This window comes from Schistocerca gregaria, chromosome 9, assembly GCF_023897955.1.
Source record: "Schistocerca gregaria isolate iqSchGreg1 chromosome 9, iqSchGreg1.2, whole genome shotgun sequence".
NCBI lineage: Eukaryota > Metazoa > Arthropoda > Insecta > Orthoptera > Acrididae > Schistocerca > Schistocerca gregaria.
This window is the reverse complement of record NC_064928.1, coordinates 154,890,086-154,910,777: the sequence shown is the minus strand read 5'-3', so window position 1 is coordinate 154,910,777 and position 20,692 is coordinate 154,890,086. Positions and strand designations below refer to the sequence as shown.

At 44.6% G+C, this 20,692-nt stretch overlaps 1 protein-coding gene across 1 annotated transcript in view; it reads left to right on the top strand.

Annotated features, from left to right (window-relative positions):
- LOC126291470 (uncharacterized) overlaps positions 1-20,692 on the top strand; it is a 323,747-nt gene that overhangs the window by 207,426 nt on the left and 95,629 nt on the right. The window contains exons 20-23 of the mRNA XM_049984981.1: positions 3,068-3,460; positions 8,202-8,403; positions 12,786-12,973; positions 20,166-20,343. Coding sequence (XP_049840938.1) covers positions 3,068-3,460; positions 8,202-8,403; positions 12,786-12,973; positions 20,166-20,343 — 961 coding nt within the window. The remainder of the gene's footprint in view (positions 1-3,067; positions 3,461-8,201; positions 8,404-12,785; positions 12,974-20,165; positions 20,344-20,692) is intronic.

Below are 20,692 nucleotides of genomic sequence, written 5' to 3'. Positions count from 1 at the left end.
TTCCTCGTGTAGAGCACGTTGTAGGTGTCGCCTTCGGCGCTAGCCTTGTGTGGATGCTCTGAAAAGCTAATCATTGGCATATCATAGCATCTTCTTCCTGTCTATTAAATTTCGCGTCTGTAGCACGTCATCTTCGTAGTGTAGTAATTTCAATGGCCAGTAGTATATGTAGGTAGGTACACTCGTCTTACCTAAATTAGGATATTTATAAGCTAGTTTTTTCAAGAACCACAATCTAATCGAAACACATTCGCCGAGATCGACCCCTCTCAATGTTTTCCAGGATTTAAAGCAGTGAGTGCAGGGATATGTTATATGCGAATAAAGGGGAAATTCTTTATCTACAGTCTCCTAAATGCACATGCCGCTATTGAGGAGAAGACAGCAAAAGAAAGTAGCTCCTATGAGGAACTGGAGCAAGCTTATCGACTGTGTGTAGTTAATGGTAAAAATGACGATGGGATATATGAATGCTAAGGTAGGCCAGGATCGGGTCTTCTGCGCTGGCATTCATAAATACGCCCTCCGGAAAGAGAGTAATAACAATGGACTCATACTTGTTTACCTGTTTCGCCTGTTTTCTTAGGTTCATCCTCGTGGTATGTCCACACAATCTCAAAATTACTTTCTCATAACTTCAAACTACATCATTTTACACTCCACAATGCTCCCTAAAATCGTTTAACAAATGTCACTTAATAAAGATAATATTTTTGGACAATATTAGATTGTAAAGTATCCATAAAATTAAAACGTGACAGTGACTAACGAAAACTAATGGGTGTAGTGGCTTCGCATTCCTTGAAACGTTTGGGTAAATGAGATTTGTATGTTGTATTTAATTTTAGGTAAGATTCCAGGTTATCAGCAAGAAGACAATTTTTCAGTGTGGTCCTGATAAGGTTCATGCCTGAAAATGATTGTTCAGGGTATGTAGACCAGAAAAAGGAAAGAACAGCAGACGTTTGTTTTTTTTTTAGCTGGTTCTGAGTCATGAACAGAAGTCCAGGTGTTAAACGTCAAGTTTTCATTTCATAAGACTCGCCTAAAGATAGACACAAATGCCAACTAAGTATCTAAAAGTAAGAAAACTAGTCATGTGTTCAATTACACTGAAGACCCAAAGAAACTGGTATATCTACCCAAATAGAAACCGTGACAAACCGGTACTATACAGAAACTGACAGAGTTAAGGCCATATAGGGGGTTGAATGGAAGTTTATATTTTCTTTCCCATGAAAAATCAAATATCCGAAACAGGATGATACAGTACTTGAACAAAGGCGATTGGATGTTTTTGTGGTCTCCAGTCCAAGGACTGCTTAGATGCTGCCCTCCTTGCTACTCTATCCTCTTCATCTCTGATTACTACTTCAACCTACATCCTTCTGAGTCTGCTTATTGTATTCATCTCTTGGTCTCCCTCTACGATTTTTACCTCTAACACTTCCCTCCAGTGCTAAATTGATGATCTCTTGATGTCTCAGAATGTGTCGTATCAACCGATCCCTTCAGCTGGTCAAGTTGTGCCAGAAATTTCTTGTCTTTGCAAGTCCATTCAGTACTTCCTCACTACTTTGGCCGTCTGCTCTCAGTAGCATCGCCTCACCACATTCGAGACAAGAAGCAGCGGCCCGGGAATGGGAAAAGATTAATAACGAAACCATTCTGGACAGCTCGAGAACCCGAACCACTCAAGATTGAAGAAGTGTGGAAGGAGAAATGGAAAAACGACACCAGCATATTGCCCGTGGCCTCGAAGAGCCTACATGCATATCAAGTTTCCACCTAGAAGAACCTGGTGTGCGTGCTCAACAGAATGTGATGTGGACATGGAAGAACTAAATCCTTCACGTACAAATTGGGACTCCCCGATGTGCGACTGTGGAGCAGCAGAACAGTCTGTTAAACACGTTATAGAGGAATGTTCCAATAGATGTTTTAGTGTAGGCTGGAACGACATAACCAACGCCTCGTCAACAGCACTCGATTGGATAGACTCCCTGGATGTCAGTTTGTGATATAATTAGTGACCATAGCTGTTGTGCATTCCTTTTGTTATGTATAAATATTACTTTTGTATTGTGTAAATATAGCTGTAAATGGCATGTGTACTTCCATACGATAAATAATAATAGTGGCGCAATCTGTCCATCAAATCTTCAACATTCTTTACTAGCACCACATTTCGAAAGCTTCTGTTGGATGAAAGTAACAACTAATTAAGACAGGTCCCAACACGACAAAATATGCAATACTTCCTATCACGTACTTTACGTAGCCATATCAGTTTTATAATTTTTAGCCCATGAGGCGTAAACTGTCACTGTTACGTGCTATAGTAATTTTAAACATCTAGCACATTACAGACATGAGAAAAAGTAAGAATTGTAATTTCACATAGTTTTGCTTATAATAATTTCATGTTACTACTTAGTTACAATACAACATAAATATTACAAAAAATTTCGTCAAAACTGTAAACTTGAGGCGCAGCTCATAGAGGGCGCTATACGCAAAACTGATGTGTACTGTGAAACCAACATATAATTTAACGACAGTAATGGTTGAACTGTGTAAGCATTCACTTGAGCACGAACAACTGCTACAATTCCGCACTGGTATGTAATGTGATGGACTTAAAACTTTTGTAAATCACGTTGTAATATATACTCTTGTATTTGTTTTAGCATTGATAATGACGTGACACAGGTCGAAATCTGATCTGCGTTGGGACTATGTCGTATGAAAGCAACTTAATTCTACGACTGATCTATCTAACCCAATATAACTACAGTCGTTGCGTGCACCCAGCCCATGGAGGGCAACCTGAAGTAAATAAATTCTTTTTCCTGAGGTACCAAATTGCCAGAGGAGGATGATTAAAGATAATAAGAAAGATAACAGAAGGTAACTAATCATTCGTAAGCTATCCTTAAACAGTGGACGGGGCTAAAAAACCAGGGTATCTAAGGTCAGCTTGACCATGAGGTCATCTTCAGAAGGATGTGTCCAGGCTGTGGCTGCCCTGACGACGGATTCGTGTAACTGTTGTGGTACCCGGCAGGACCGGCTCCAGGGAAGCTGTCCCCCGAGCCCCCGGCGGCGGCACCGGCTGCTGTTGGGGGCGGCGACCAGTGGGGCGGGGGCGGCGAAGACATGCTGGGGGCTGCGGTGGCGGACCGCCAACCTTCGGCACCGCAGCAGCCGCAGGCCTACAACCCGGGCTCGCCCTTCGCCGCAGACACGGCGGCGGCAGCGACAGCAGCCACGGACGACTTCGACGCCTTCACAGCCAAGTTCGAGAGCGCCGGCGCCGGCGCCGCCCAACAGCCGGACAGCGTGCTGGTGCAGGTGGGCGGCGGGGGCGGCGCCGCTGCGGAGGACCCATTCGACCCCTTCGGAGGTGGTGGCGGCGGCGGGATGGGGGTCACTGCAATGGACACCAGTGCTGATGACGGTAAGCGCCGGACTCACTTTGTCGGGGGCGTCACCTTTAATGACACCATGTCGACAGGATGCCTGTCTTTCATATCCTCTCCTCCTTGTCTTATTCCTATCACATTCCATATTCTCCCATTATATTGCTACATACGGTAACCAGAATCAGAAATGCTATCGCAGCACAAAATTTTGTGTTGGCAGAAGAGCCAACACCGTGTTGCGAGTGGAGGCCGAAATGCGTGCGTTTTAGCCCACGCACGCTGGCGTTAGGAGGGAAGAACTATACTGACGTGAGGTCTGGAACATGAGAAGGAATGAGAGTTCAGAATGCAGACGTAATTAGCTTGATACTTAACTTTAATCCATTAATGATGAACGTCGCTCTTGACGGTACATGATTCACAATATCTGTTCAGGATACATTCAGTAACTCAATATGGCGCCTTGCTAGGCGCGGTGGTTTCGCTGTTCTAGGCGCGCAGTCCGGAACCGCGCGACTGCTACGGTCGCAGGTTCGAATCCTGCCTCGGGCATGGGTGTGTGTGATGTCCTTAGGTTAGTTAGGTTTAAGTAGTTCTAAGTTCTAGGGGACTGATGGCCACAGCAGTTGAGTCCCATAGTGCTCAGAGCCACTGGCCTTGCTAGGTCGCAGCAAATGACGTAGCTGAAGGCTATGCTATACTGTAGTCTCTGCAAATGAGAGCGTATGTAGACAGTGAACCATCGCTAGCAAAGTCGGCTGTACAGCTGGGGCGAGTGCTAGGGAGTCTATCTAGACTAGACCTGCCGTGTGGCTGCGCTCGGTCTGCAATTACTGATCCGCGGGTTCGACGTACACTAACGGACCGCTGCCGATTTAATGGCTACCACCTAGCAAGTGTGGTGTCTGGCGGTGACACCACAGTTTGTCTATATTTAACCGTCTGACATTTCTTCAGCATCTCGGCGACTCTCTCCCACGGATGAAACAAACTTGTGATCATTTGTGCTGTCCTTTGCTGTATCCGTCAATATCCCTTTTTAGTCCTATTTGGTGTGTCCCTTACACTTAAGTGATATTTTAGGCTGGATCACACGAGTGATTTGTAAAATATCCTTTTGTAGAGCAGAGTTAGGGATGCCAAAGAAGGGAACTAGCTTTTTGACTTAACCTGCAGCTTAAGAGACATTGAAATCAAAACATCTTAATGTATTCGTGCTTTAAGTTTAGTACCGATGTCATGTAGTATAATGCCTGTTGTAACGCAATGTGGTATGGTGTCATTCAGCACGACACATGACATCGAATCGTCAAATATGGCTTTTGTCGTCTAGTGCAGTATGACACAACGTGCCATTAAAGTTAAGTGTGCACCTGTCTGGGATACTTCCTATTGTATAGGGATCCCCCACTCCCGGGGATGCATCACAATTGAAGCGTAACAGTTAGGATCTTTCTTCTTCTTCCTACCGTTTGTCACCACCAGATTATCTGTCACATCAATTAATAGAAAATCTAATAAAAAGTCAAAGGCAATCCTAAGCTGTACACACAATACTGTACTTCAGGAACTCATATGATGAAATAAATCTGTACAATGTATTTCTCAGCCCCAAGTAGGCACACTGATTCGTAGGAATATTTGAAACCATACCATTTTTTTAAAACCACTGAAATACAATCACGATCATTGTCTGCGACACATTTTAAATCAGATGTTCTTTGAAAGTAAGGAACGGAATCAAATTAAAATCAGTCTTAGTATGTAAATGTCAGTATCGTGTCTACCAGCCCCATTTCCGAAGAACTGTTATTACTGAAATGAAGTACATTCTTTCTAAAGCTAACAAACATGCTAGGAAGAAATTATATTCGATATCTTACGAATAATCCACTAAAATGTAACGTGTTTTATTACATCTCCATATTTCACAATTTTTATTCTGAATGAGACTAATCTCTAACGAAATTCATATACCACCCAATGTCATTTTATTGTACGTTCAGTACAAAGCCATTTACTGTTCTGATGTCTGACAAAATTGTTTTTTGTGTTTTTAGCAAACACACAGTTGTATACAGCCCTTGCAGAACCCTTACTGTGGCCCGAGTTTTTCTCAGTGTTTCGGCCTGTGTGCCGATCTGATTTGCAATTGAGTAATCGATTCTTAAAAACATGCACTTTGCCAACATTGTACAGCTGTACCATGGGTTGTCTTATTGCTGGAAAACGTAGATGAAACTTAAAAACCACTGTGGCAGATTAATGTTCGTGTTACTACTCGCTTGGTCAGTCTTCGTGAGCAATACCAGTACTTCAATTCATTTCTTCTCTATAGCTACAGCAATAAATCAGCTGTACGAAGCAGATAACTCAGGTATTTGATCCTAGCCAAAAGAAAAAAAAATTCACACTCTCTGCAAGCACATCGTGTTTCTGTTTGCTCTTACAATCCTCACCACACGTGTAACATGGGTTAGTTTGGGGGAAAATTGGTCGCTTCGGGGAAAAAGTCAGCCCCTCCCCACAGAGCCAGAAATTAAGTTTTTTCAGAAACAAATGTACCGGCGGAAATTTTACACACCCAGAAAATGTTTTTCGTTATTTTATGTATGGTCTTCAGCTATATGCTATTAAACATTATTATGTATGGCGTAATCATTTGGGTTTTGGGCACAGGAGGATTTTACTATAAACTCAAAGATACTTGTGTACAACCACTTTGCAACAAAGAGAGCTCACTGCAAGTAGCGTTAATTCGTAAAACAGCGCAAATATTTAGTGATCTTTTGGTTTAAATGTCTTTGAAGCTTCCAGATAAGTTTAAAATCAACTTCCCTTCATTTATATCCCTAACTCTGCCCAATACATACTCGCGTTATTGGTATTATGATAGGTGTATTTTCCCTTCTGGTTCCCAACTTTCACTCTACCGTATCTTTGACATTAGACTACCATAGCCTGGCAACCGATATAGATTTTTGTTGACACGGGTGACCATTGATCCTATATAGGTTTTTCTAATTGTTCTTCGAACAATGTTGTATGTATAGTGGCAACTGATAAAGCTTTCGGAAAACAACAGGGCTACCTTTAATTACATGTATTTGTCTACCTTCTTAACAAAATTTCAACCGATTCGCACAGGTGTGAAACACAGAAGCGGTGGACGTAAAAAAATGCTCACAAACATGCTTTTATGATATAAAATGCAAATGAAGATAGATTTTTGAATGCGAGTTGCCAGTTTTATCGTAATCATGCGTTTTTTTAATTTATTTGATCCACTTAAAACCGCATCCGTGCATTCGATAACGTAAGAACGAATTCTACATGCTACATGCAGCTGGACTTAAAACCATTGTATCTCGACAAAGGAGGAAGATTATTGAATAAAATATTTAGTTTTGACTTTTTCCGTTTATTTATCTTCGTGTAAAGTTTGAACCTGTTAAAGTACAGAAGTGACACGCTTCAAAAGCCTCTTGGACACGTGTTTTTGCAAGCTTTTGCACATAAAATCCCGACAGTGCAGATACAAATGATGCCATTAACTGAGCGTTAATTTCAGCCCGATTACAATCATTCTACAAAGTGAATTAATCGATTCGCACAATTTACCTGGATGTCAGCTATGGTTCGACGTTCAACCTTGATTAATATACTGTAATATGTCTACAGTAGGACACATGTGCGAATTGTTATACAGTGGTCGCTGGTACGGGCTAAATAAAACGTTTTGTACCCTGATTTCACACATATTTCTTACAGTGCTCCAAAGTAAAAAATAATTTACATTGCCTGAGAAAAAAATGAACCACCCAAAAGACATGGCCGTACGTGAATATAGCTTCGTATGTGTACACGTCATCGGCCACAAAGTACATGATTCCTTCTGAGAGGTAGAATGGCCACCAGAGAGCATTCGTGCTGTTCGTGTGTAGTGTTGTTGCCGGGTCTGATAGGGTATATAAGAGGACTGAACGGGGTCATATGTTGAGTGACCACTGTGAAGGACATGGAGATGCCCCGTACTTGTTTGAGGCAGTGTTATCTTTACCTGACAGCATCAAAGGGGCCTCATAGAGGGACTCCATATAGCCGGCTGCTTGCTCTCAACTAATAACTCTTGTAAAGGCTCGAAGACGACTTTGCGAGTTAGCTGGTGAACTACAACAAATGTAAAAAAAAAACTCTGTGTTCAGACTACGCCATAATGGAGTTAAAACTCGACTTCTTCGCCAGGAGATAACTTTCTACAGGGAGAAAAAGTTGGTTACTTTATATTGGCGTTGAAGCTTGTGATTGGCCAGGTGACATCACTTGGATTTATAAATTCTATTGGCGATGACATTGTGTGAAGGGCGGGATTCGCATGCACAAATGCAGAAAGTCGGTATTGCGTTGATGTCTTTCCCGCCCTCCCACCACCCCCCCCCCCCCCCCGCCCCCCTCCTTCCAATTCTCCTCACCTGGACTTCCGTTCAGGCGCGGAAGGGGATGGAGACCACCCCCTCTCCTCTGCGAAGTTACGATTTTTGGTAGAATTTCCTTGAAGGCATTCCTACAGCCATCACAAGCCTGAACGCCGCTATAGAGGGATCAGGCTTCACTCCTGCCAGGCAGTAATCTCCGGATGAAGAAGACGCTGTTAATCTTAGAAAGCTCGATTTTAATAGCAATTTGACTCGATGTGAACAGCAAGAAGATTTTATTCAAGGATGCTGCAGCAAAAAAGCTCCAATGTTACGACGAGTGTGTCTGGTGTGCTGGCAGTGTGGGGTGACAGCGGGAGCGGCGGAGGTGGCGCCAGTGCCGGCGGCGACGCCTCGGGGGCGGGCTTTGGCGCCGAGGACAGCTTCGACGCGTTCCTCTCGCTCAGTGAGCCGCCACCCCCTCCCCAGGGCACGCCGGCGCGCTTCAACAGGACCGGCTCGGCTGACAGCGACGAGGCCCCAGACTTCTCCATCTTCATCAGGTACGTGGGCTCCAGGGGAATGGATCTCAGCGGAAGGGACACTGCAGGGATGTACGGATGTAACTGGAGGGTGGGGGGCATAAGTTGCGGTAAGCACATCGGACAAATATCACTACTAGGAGTCGTTGGAGAATGGCTTCAAATCGGTGAAGAAGAGAGCCCACAATTTTTTTCATGTGTACCCCATCAAGCTGAAGTCAGTAATTGACCTATTAAATTGTGGGGAAGTTGAATAAATCTTTCATTCGCTGTTCCTAGTAGTCACAGATATTTTCTATGAGGTAGGACTATTTAGCGGCCCAGTCGAAGTCAGATAGTGTGCTCAAGTGTGCATCAAACTAAGAAGGTAAGTGTGCATCCCTGGAGGCGCTGCTATTTCATCTTAGAAGACAGGAGTGTCCACAGCACAATCATCACGAAGGTGTAGTAGAAAGTTGAACACCCGGTCACTGAGAACGTTGGGATACACGTCCTGGTTCATATTCATGACAGACCTATATTGCGATGTGAGAAACACCACAAAACGTCAGAGCCACCACTGGGCTGAGGTACATTATCCACGCACTGCAGGGTAAACGCCCCATCGGACCGACGGTGCATATGTCGCCTTACTTGATTTGAGCAGCGAGAAAATCGCAAGTCATCGGGCCGTAGTACACGCCTCCAGTCAACTACTGTCCAGCTTGCGTCTTGTGGCCGTTGAAGATGTTATACGAGGGTTGGAACTTTAATAGTGGCAACTGTTTATTTACAGCTCTACAAAATAGATACGTGTTTTGCTGACCTTCACAGTAGTCACCAACATTGTGCATAACCCGTTGCCAGTGATGTGGGAGTAGTGGGATACTCTTAGCAGTGCCAGTTGTATTGACATTTTGAGCGGCGCGGTCTATTGCCCGACGAATTTGTAGCAGTTATGGAGCGAATGCCGTGAAGTTTCCTTCAGTTTAGAAATAGAGTTGATCTCAAGAGGGCTTAAGTCAGGAGAGTGCAGTAGGTGGTATAGCACTTAGCAGCCCCATCATTCAAACAAATCAGTAACAGCTTGCACTGTACGTGCTTGAGCGTTGTCCTGCAAAATGGTCAGGTCCTGCAGAAAGTGTCATCACTTCTGTCTCTATGCTGTTCATTTTTGGAACATAAACTAGGACCAACTTAGACACAGAAGTGGTGATACTTTCTGTAGGACCTGACCATTTTGCAGAACAATGCTCAAGCTTGTACAGTGCAAGCTGTTACTAATTTGTTTGACTGATGGGGCTCCTAAGTGCTATACCACCTACTGCACTCCCCTGACTTAAGCCCTCGATTTCTAAACTGAATGAAACATTTCACGGCATTCGCTTCAGAACTGCTACAAATTCGTCGGACAATAGACCACGCTGTTCGAACTGCCATCACAACTGGCACCGCTAAGAGTATCCTACGACTTCCACATCGCTGGCAACATTGCTGCTGGCAACTTTGAAGGTCGATAAAACTTTGAAACACGTATCTATTTTGCACGAGCTGCAAATACAGTTGACACTACTAAAGTTAACCCTCGTATATGCCACTGTGAGCAATTGCTTTTTGTGAGGCACCTGACTCCAAGTGTCCACTGTGCACATTTCGCTCCGCAGTGTCCTCTGTGAAGCTGACTGAAATGGGCCCACATTCACAGACAGTATCAATTCCTGTTGGGTTTGAAACAAATCGGCATTTACTAAGTGTTGCACTTGTGTCCAGTAGCTGTGAGCTAGCATGACTGTTCTTATCCCACATTACGTGGCTACGAGTCATATAACGTTGGTTGGAGACACGTTGGACTGCCCATGTCGATATAACTAGAAATTTGGCAGCCTCATCCGTGGTGTCACCGTCACGTCCAAACATTCTAACTCCTTTGTACACTACAGTGCTCCAAAGCGACCAGGGCGCTCTTTTGTTTCATCCAGGGTGACCAGGGCGCTCTTTTATGTTTTATCCAGGGTTTTGTATTCCGCCTGGAAGGCGGCGCGTGGGACTGCACCTGTGAACTGCGAAATAGGCCGAATGAAGGAAGCGAGTAGAAGCAGGTGAGCTAAGGCACTTGGGTACTGCGTGTAAAGCAAAGCACATTTATTATAGGCAGAAACAAGTTAATAAATGGTTACATTACTCTGCGATGATGAGCACGTAGGTGCCAAGTCGTATTCCCTTCGTTAGTAGTACAAAGCTCAATAGCGAGCCAACACGCTCTGAAGTTGAAGCGATGTGTCCAGGCCGTCTGCTCTTGACGAAATGGGCAGAAAGCAGAGCGGCGCTCGTTGAGCTCCATAGCGTCGGCTAGAGGGCGCTGTGGTCGACGTAGTTCGTCCGTCCTCGTAGTGCCAACCTACGAGGGTGTACCTACGCTGTGGCATCGGAACTATCGATACCACACGGGGAACATAACTGGTAAATGACGAATCCGTAAAGGAAGGAAAGTAGTAGTGAGAGATAGGGTGACATATGAGGGGACAAGTGATGTGTATACAACAGTCGATGAACAGTTACAAGAAAGAGTAAGGCACTATGCTCCTAGTCTGCAGCGTCTAAGGTCCATACACAGCACTAAAACAGATTATTTTTCGTGTCTGGGAGGGGGGGGGGGGAAATGAGGATTACCTCATCTAAGGAGTGAATGTGTTAAGGGAAGGCCGGCCAGAGTGGCCGAGCGGTTCTAGGCGCTACAGTCTGGAACCGCGAGACCGCTACGGTCGCAGGTTCGAATCCTGCCTTGGGCATGGATGTGCGTGATGTCCTTAGGTTAGTTAGGTTTAAGTAGTTCTAAGTTTTAGGGGACTGATGACCTCAGAAGTTAAGTCCCTTGGTGCTCAGAGCCATGTGAACCATTTTGTTAAGGGATGGCTGATTAGTGAGAGATTGCATGCGAAGAATGGACGAGTGATTGGTTGGATGAAATAAGGATCATGGACTGGGAGTATTGGTGAGGAAAGAATGGAAGGGTGCACGAAGGGGTGAGGAAAGGTGGGAAAAGTGAGCTGTTTGGTGAGAGAAGGTTAGAAGAGCGAGTGGTTGAGCGAGGGAAGGTTGCAAGAGTGAGCAGTTTGGTGAAGGAATGATAGAAGCGCTAGCACTTTGGCGAGGGAAGAATGGAAGTGGGAAAATTTGGGTGAGGGAAGGATGGAGGATTGTACAGGTGACTAAGGGGAAAAATGAATGAGTGAGTAGTTGGGTGAGAGAAGACTGGATGGTTAGGACTGGGATTGACAAATGTAATGAATCTTCTGGGGCATGCAAGGTGAACAACTTCAGTTGGAAAGACCACATAGATAATATTGTGAGGAAGGCGAGCCAAAGGTTGCGTTTCTTTGGCAGGACACTTCGAAGATGCAGCAAGTCCATCAAAGAGACAGCTTACACTAAACTCGTTCGTTCTCTGTTAGAATATTGCTGCGCGGTGTGGGATCCTCACCAGGTGGAATTGACGGAGGACATCGAAAGGGTGCAAAAAAAGGGCAGCTCGTTTTGTATTATCACGTAATAAGGGAGAGAGTGTGGCAGATATGAAACGCGAATTGGGATGGAAGTCATTACAGCAAAGACGTTTTTCGTCGCGGCGAGATCTTTTTACGAAATTTGTCAACAACTTTCTCTTCCGAATGCGAAAATATTTTGTTGAGCCCAACCTACATAGGTAGGAATGATCATCAAAATAAAATAAATCAGAGCTCGAACAGAAAGTTTAGGTGTTCGTTTTTCCCGCTCGCTGTTCGGGAGTGGAATGGTAGAGAGATAGTATGATTGTGGTTCGATGAACCCTCTGCCAAGCACTTAAATGTGAATTGGAGAGTAATCATGTAGATGGAGAAGCTTGGCAGTATAGCTTATTTTTCGTATCTGAGGGGATTACCTAAGGAGTGAATGTGTTGAGAGAAGGCTGATTAGTGAGTTATTACATTTAGGACAAGTGTTCAGTTAGATGAGAGCAGGATCAATTACTGAGAGAATGAGTGAGGAAAGAATGGAAGGGTGCACTAAGGGGTGAGGAAAGGTTGGAAAAAGCTGTTTGGTGAGAGAAGGTTAGAAGAGCGAGTGGGTGACCGAGGGAAGGTAGCAAGAATGAGGAATTTGGCGAAGGAAGGGTAGAAGCGTGAGCATTTTGGTGAGGGAAGAATGGAAGTGGGAACATATGGGTGAGGGATTGATGTGGAGGAGTGTACAGGTGGCTGAGGGGGGAGGGGGCGAAATGGATGAGTGAGTAGTTGGGTGAGAGAAGGCTGGATGGTTAGGATAGGTATTGACAAATACAATGGATCTCCTGGGCCACGCTAGGTGAAGCTCGGCAGTATAGGACAAAATACGTTTGTTGTGGAGTGGTTGTTAGGTGTGACGCGGTCTGTTCTGTCTGTTCCCAGGCCTAAGGGTGCCGAGTCAAACGAAGTGGCTCCGCAGCTGGCACCGCCCCCAAAGAGCCCGCTGCCTGCCCCTTCGGCGGCAGAACCGTCGCGCTTCAACCCGTTCGACAAGAGCAGCGAGGACGCTGGCGTCGCCGTCGCCGCCACCGCCGTCGCCGCACCTGGTGGGGAGCCTGCCCTGCCGCAAGGTAACTGCTCTCTACAACTCTACTCAGCCACCTAATATACAAGGCGCGGCAATAAAGTAATGATACTGTGATTAAGTAGGCTTTCCCGGTGTAATAAGTCTTGAAAGTCTCTTCGGGTTTGCTGCCGGATCATAAAATCAACTTGACTCGATATTTCGGCGATCCAGCTGGTCGCCATCTTCAAGAAAATGCTGTTTCTGCTGATGATTCTAGCTGATATTTTAAGGAATTTTAACATTAAGAGTGTGTTCCGTCCACCTTCCAAGATTAGGGCTCTGCTTGGCTCTGTGAAGGATGATTTGGGGCTTAAAAAACCCTGTATGTTCAAAATTCCGTGTCAGTGTGGGAAAGCTTACGTGGCCGTTCTATTCGCACAGTACATAACAGGTGTGTGGAACATCGCCGTCATACGAGGCTACAACAGCCGGAAACATCGGCGATAGCAGAACACTGCCTAAATGAGGGACACAGTATGAAATTTGAGGAAACTGTTGTGCTTGCCAACACTTCCGGTTTTTGGAACAGTGTCTATAAAGAGACGATTGAAATTAGGTTGGCTGATAATGAACAGAGACAGTGGGTTTCCTCTTAGCAAGACGTGGAATCCTGTATTATCTCGCATCAAAGCTGAACGTTCTTCGGTGCGGCCTTGATTGCGATATATTGTTGCCAGCAGTTTTTCACTAAGGGCGTCGCCACACCCATATTTTGGAAGGCAGAAACCGTGATGGGCGGCCCATGTGCCGTGTACTGAACGGTGGCCTACATAGGACGTCGATTTGCAACCTGGCGTCAGTTCTCAGCGGGACACATCAGCAGAAGCAGCATTTTCCTGAAGATGGCGATCAGCTGGATCGCCGAAATATCGAGTCAAGTTGATTGTAGGATACGGCAGCAAACCCGAAGAGACTTGCAAGTAATGACTGATTTGGAAAAAAAAATGATGCTTACCGTTTTAGTCAAGTTTAGTGTTGTCTCCTTCAAAGTAGTTCCCTTCTGATTGCACACACTTTTCCAGCGCTTCTGCCATTGGTGGTAACATTTCTGGAACTCACCTTCTGTAAAATCCTCAAAGACCCTCGTCACAGCTTTTTGGACATAGTGTGTTGTTTGAAAATGGTGTCCCTTGACCGCTGTTTTGACTCTTGGAAATAGAAAAAAGTCGCACTTAGCGATATCTGGTGAATAAGGTGGCTGTGGTAGTACTGAAATTTGTTTTGAGGTAAAACATTTCTGTACTGACAGTGCATTATTGTGATGAAGAATCCAATTAACAACAATGTTGGCACGGACACGAAGAACTCTTACGTCTTGCTAAAATTTCTTTGTAGTAATATTGGTTAACTGTTCGTCTAGGACGCACCCACTCTTTATGAGCAGTTCCCTTGGAATCTAAGAAGCACACAAGCCTTCATTTCGCTTTTGACTTCGACATGCGAGCATTTTTTGTTCTGGGTGATCCCTCTGAGCACCATTGCGAACTTTGTTTTTCCAGTACGATCCAGAGAAAAAACGCCAAAGTTCCATCACCAGTGATAACACAGCTCAACAATTCTGGGTTGATAGCCGTTTGTTCCAACAGATCGGCTGCCACATTTTTCCGTGTTTCTCGCTGTTGTGGTGTGAGATTTTTGGGCACCATTTTTGCACAAATCTTTCTCATACCAAGATCTTCAGTTCTTATTAAAGGAACCATTTCTAGATTGATGTTCAGTTCTTCTGCAATCATTTTCACGAATAATCTTCGATCAGATCGTACGAGTTCACGCACCCTGGCCAAGTTGACGTCTGTCCGTGAGGTTGATGGTGGTCCACTGCGGTCTTCATCTTCAACATTCGTTCTGCCTTCACTAAAAATTTTATGCCAACGAAAAACTTGAGCTCTTGACATAAGCTCCTCTCCAAAAGCCTTCTGAAGCTTACCATAAGTTGTCACGTTTTCACCCAATTTAACGCAAAAAGAAGTGGCATACCGTTGCGCAATATTATGCGGTTCCATTTGCGTGGCCAGACACACAAACACGTATTAACTTGTTACAGCACAACTCACTTCTTAGCAGTTCCATCGATGTGTCGCTTGGACCAGAAGCAGCTTATAGACCAAGATATTGTGCCTATGCAAGCTTGCAGGGTTACCACATATTGCAAAGAAAATAAGTCTAATTACTTTATTGTCTCACCTCATACTTCATATAACACTTCAGGGCAACTAATCTACGACAAAACTCAGCTAAAGATTCCGATACTACTCAGATTGATATCGATCTTTCACCGCCGCAAGAGAGTCATTGAACACCTCTGCTCTGCTGTGATCCATTTTGCCAATTAAAGGATTCAATAGTGCAGCACAGAGTGAATCCTTCACTTCTGTAGAGAAATTCTCTACTCAGTTCCCGAGTGTTAGCTGAAAGACCCAATACATTTCAGTGTGGTATCAGTCCTTCACAGCTGCTAGGTAAGTATTATGTGTCACTACTGCGTCCAGTGTATAAACTAAAGGACCCAGTACAGTTAACTAACAGTGTATATCCTTCAGTGCCACAAGTTACACTCCTGGAAATGGAAAAAAGAACACATTGACACCGGTGTGTCAGACCCACCATACTTGCTCCGGACACTGCGAGAGGGCTGTACAAGCAATAATCACACGCACGGCACAGCGGACACACCAGGAACCGCGGTGTTGGCCGTCGAATGGCGCTAGCTGCACAGCATTTGTGCACCGCCGCCGTCAGTGTCAGCCAGTTTGCCGTGGCATACGGAGCTCCATCGCAGTCTTTAACACTGGTAGCATGCCGAGACAGCGTGGACGTGAACCGTATGTGCAGTTGACGGACTTTGAGCGAGGGCGTATAGTGGACATGCGGGAGGCCAGGTGGACGTACCGCCGAATTGCTCAACACGTGGGGCTTGAGGTCTCCACAGTACATCGATGTTGTCGCCAGTGGTCGGCGGAAGGTGCACGTGCCCGTAGACCTGGGACCGGACCGCAGCGACGCACGGATGCACGCCAAGACCGTAGGATCCTACGCAGTGCCGTAGGGGACCGCACCGCCACTTCCCAGCAAATTAGGGACACTGTTGCTCCTGGGCTATCGGCGAGGACCATTCGCAACCGTCTCCATGAAGCTGGGCTACGGTCCCGCACACCGTTAGGCCGTCTTCTGCTCACTCCCCAACATTGTGCAGCCCGCCTCCAGTGGTGTCGCGACAGGCGTGAATGGAGGGACGAATGGAGACGTGTCGTCTTCAGCGATGAGAGTCGCTTCTGCCTTGGTGCCAATGATGGTCGTATGCGTGTTTGGTGCCGTGCACGTGAGCGCCACAATCAGGACTGCATACGACCGAGGCACACACGGCCAACACCCGGCATAATGGTGTGGGGAGCGATCTCTTACACTATCCGTACACCTCTGGTGATCGTCGAGGGGACACTGAATAGTGCACGGTACATCCAAACCGTCATCGAACCCATCGTTCTACCATTCCTAGACCGGCAAGGGAACTTGCTGTTCCAACAGGACAATGCACGTCCGCATGTATCCCGTGCCACCCAACGTGCTCTTGAAGGTGTAAGTCAACTACCCTGGCCAGCAAGATCTCCGGATCTGTCCCCCATTGAGCACGTTTTGGACTGGATGAAGCGTCGTCTCACGCGGTCTGCACGTCCAGCACGAACGCTGGTCCAACTGAGGCGCCAGGTGGAAATGGCATGGCAAGCCGTTCCACAGGACTACATCCAGCATCTCTACGATCTTCTCCATGGGAGAATAGCAGCCTGCATTGCTGCGAAAGGTGGATATACACTGTACTAGTGCCGACATTGTGCATGCACTGTTGCCTGTGTCTATGTGCCTGTGGTTCTGTCAGTGTGATCATGTGATGTATCTGACCCCAGGAATGTGTCAATAAAGTTTCCCCTTCCTGGGACAATGAATTCACGGTGTTCTTATTTCAATTTCCAGGATTGTATAATCGAGAAGTGCAATACCAGTTTTCATAAACATACAGTTAACTAACAGTGTATATCCTTCAGTGCCACAAGTTATTTACGCTGCAACCCTGCACTAGTCTCAATCGATAAAATTCATTCGAGGGTTGCCCAGAAACTAATTAGTAACATTAGAAACATAGTCTATTCCGCATGACGAAAATTACGCACATGAAGGAATTCCGCTTTACCTACACACCCTAATTTTCCTCGTAATATCCTTAAAGTTCTATGGCTTTGTTCCAGCGACAATCATATCCTCTGTTAGCATCAGTCCTTGTTTTCGTCACTAAGCCATTTCTTCACCGTGCGGATCGCTTCCTCGTTGTCCTTAAAATACGTTCCATGAATGCTGTTCTTTAATAGTTCACATAAAGTGTAAGTCCGAAGGAGGTCGTAGAGACTAACTATGTTCCATGATGTGTTACGAAGTCCTCAAGCTTGCGTGAGGCCGGGCATTATCATGTTGAATCAAAATATCTACTGGGTCGTTACTGATTCGCAATGCGTCGATCCTCGTGAATGAGAGCACCGTGACATACGTCAGGTTTGACAGCAGTGGATGATTTCCCCGCTCCCCACAAATCTTGGAGCTTCACCGAACCACGTTCTGATGGCCTCACCCTCTGTGCCCAGCGACCCATTCAGTGATGTGAATAAAGCAAAGCAAATGCTTTTCTTTCGAATTTTGAAGTTTAGGCTTTCGAATTTATGAATAAAATGTGAAGCAAGAGCTCCAGCTTGTGGGGACGAAAAGGATGCAATACCTTCTGAAATGTGCAGGCTGGTCTACTCACGTTTGTGGAGCGCAGATATGGCGCAACTAGCAACTTGTGCACTCCGCGAAAACTGAAGCATATTGCGTCGATGTCCAACTGGAGAGCATTGTAAAACTAAGTATCGGTTCAACAAGGAAAGTGTTAAATGGATCATGAATCGTTTTATGACAGGCACAGGGAAAGAGGAGGTGAAGCACTGTCTTCAAAGCAGAGGGTGAAGATTTTTTTTGGGACGTTGCTGGTCAAGGTTTCCAGTTGAGCATAGCAGAAGAAATGCGGATTCATCGAACTATAGTGAGTAAAACAATGAGTAGTGTCTGAAAAGATAATGGAAAAAGCTCACTTGCGGATCAAATTTCTGTCGTCAACACATGATGTGGTTGTCTAAAAAAATATAAATTTTGAAGTGCTATTACATAGGTAGTAGCTGAAACTTCCCTTCGCAAAGGGCTACAAAATGTTGACGACATAAGTGAACTCTAGCCATGGCACATAAGGCTACTGAGTAATAAACATGCCAGAGTAAAGTCAGTAATTGTCAGGATCAGCAACCAAATTGGAATTTCTCTCAACGAATAAAGCATTACAAATAGCACAGGATAATCTATAAATACAACAACTTGTTTGTCTCTTCTAAACTCATGACACAGTAATGTTCGTGAAATAAAAACTGGTCCTGAAAATGGTCTGCGTTTTGCTTTTCAGGAATAGTTAGCCCTTAAAATTGTAGCGGGTTTTATAACTGATTGTTTTAACTTCAATTCTCAGGTCGGATAAAAAATGGCAAAAGAAATATTTTTTCCTGTCATGTAATTACAAATTAAAAATTTTCTGGCTTCCTCCCTTAACTTGTACTATGAAACCGTGCTGCTTCCCAAAATTCAGTATTCTAAGCCTATGGGAAGTAAGCTATAGGTTTTGCTTAGTGAGTTTTCGAGTATCACAATGCCTGACATAAATATCCGTATCTTTTGACTGCATTGACTTGGAAGCTTCAGTTTTTTACATCGCCAAGCGACTATACACGTTAGTATGAGATTCAAATTTCAACTTGATAAATCTACCCAGTTTCTGAGAAAATGGGTGATTTACGGCTGGATAGACAGACGGACAACAAAGTGATGCTAAAGGGTTTCGCTCTTACCGATTGTGGTACAGAGCCCTAATAAATACTCACTGATAGCCGCACACCAAAGTAGCATTTCTAAAACGATAAAAGAAAAAAATAAATTAAATGTGTTTCAATTTTTTTCAGTTTTAATCTGATAATTAAATATATTGTTTCATACTAGAATGTCGTGTTCCCAGTTGGGCACAGCCTTACCACAGGAAACACGAAAGCGGTCGAAGACGTCCATCTACTGGTCGGTTCCTGATCGTTGTCAGAAAGAGGCTAGTTTTTTGATTACGCAAAGGCTTCTATTATTTGTAAAAGAACAACCCGGATTTATTTACTTAAACAGTATTAATTTTATGATTACGTAAGGGACCTTTAACGGTGAACAATAAAAAAATTGCATTTGCAAATGAAATCATTAATAAATGGGGCAGCTGTGACTTGTATAGAAGACAAGGAGCGGCCTTCTGTACGACCAGGATGCCGCAGTATTCTCTGCTGTAGTAAAGGCTGTTTGACATTTATAAAAATGACATGGAGATAAAAAAAATGAAGGAAAAGATCAGAATAAGAAATCTGGTAAACACTAAATATATTCAAATAATTCTCACAAGCCATTAGCTTTAATTTATAAACAGTATAACTTACATAAGTAATTTTCTTACTGTATGGTGCGATCAGATTTCAGCCTGTCCTGTGGTTCACGTTTTGGTCACAAATTAGTCATTACTTTCCTCCTTCCTTCGAGACAATTCTTGCTCCGTTCAACACCTTTATAACAATAACTTGTCGGTTTACAGTGTCGAACATCAATTAGTTGAATTTTATTAATTAATAACTGTTGTCTGCACGCTGGCAAGACCGCTCACTTTTATGGCTTAAAGACGACCTTCTGTACGCTTTCACATTATAAGCAGAAGTACGATAAAACCTGAAGATCTACAAAGGTTTTTTTTTACCGTCATATTTTTTATTGAGATTGAAGCGGAACGCTCACTTCAGCTTCTGTTAAAATGTTTCTTTGACTGCGCAATCGATGTATTAGCGTTCGCGCTATATGCGCATCTTTACAGTTTCGTAAATTATGTAAAACAAATGTCTTTTAAAGAATAAGTCTCATCTCATAAGTTGATCATTTAATACACAGCTGGTTGAATGCCTTTCCATGGGTACTCACAGCTTTCATACGACGGAAAGCCCAATAACATTACACATTCCACAATCCCCAGTAGGGCTGAAACAGTTTCACGGACAGACTCCGGACTTTCTGCTCAGAGAGGTTATAGTATCTCGTTCTACAAACAGGGGCAGAGGTGCCGGACGGGATGCTGCAGCGGACGGACTCGCAAGAGACGCCGCCGACGCCTCTATTCGACGAGGACGTGTCGCAGCCGCTGGAGCCCTTCCCCAGGACCACCTACCAGGGCGACGGCTGGGAGATGCACCTCCGTCAGCCCAACAAGAAGAAGATCACCGGCCAGAGGTCAGTCACGCCTTTCACCAATCGATATTTACTTTGTGATATTCACAAAGCGTTTGATTCCATAAGTCGTGTTATTCTCGTAGAAAAACGTAAGCTCTATGGAACTGATAGCTTTATACTCACCAGGTTTGTACACTACTGGCCATTAAAATTGCTACATCACGAAGATGACGTGCTACAGACGGGAAATTTAACCGGCAGAAAGAAGATGCTGTGATATGCAAATGATTAGCTTTTCAGAGCATTCACACAAGGTTGGCGCCTATGGCGACACCTACAATGTGCGGACATGAGGAAAGTTTCCAACCGATTTCTCATACACAAACAGCAGTTGACCGGGGTTGTCTGG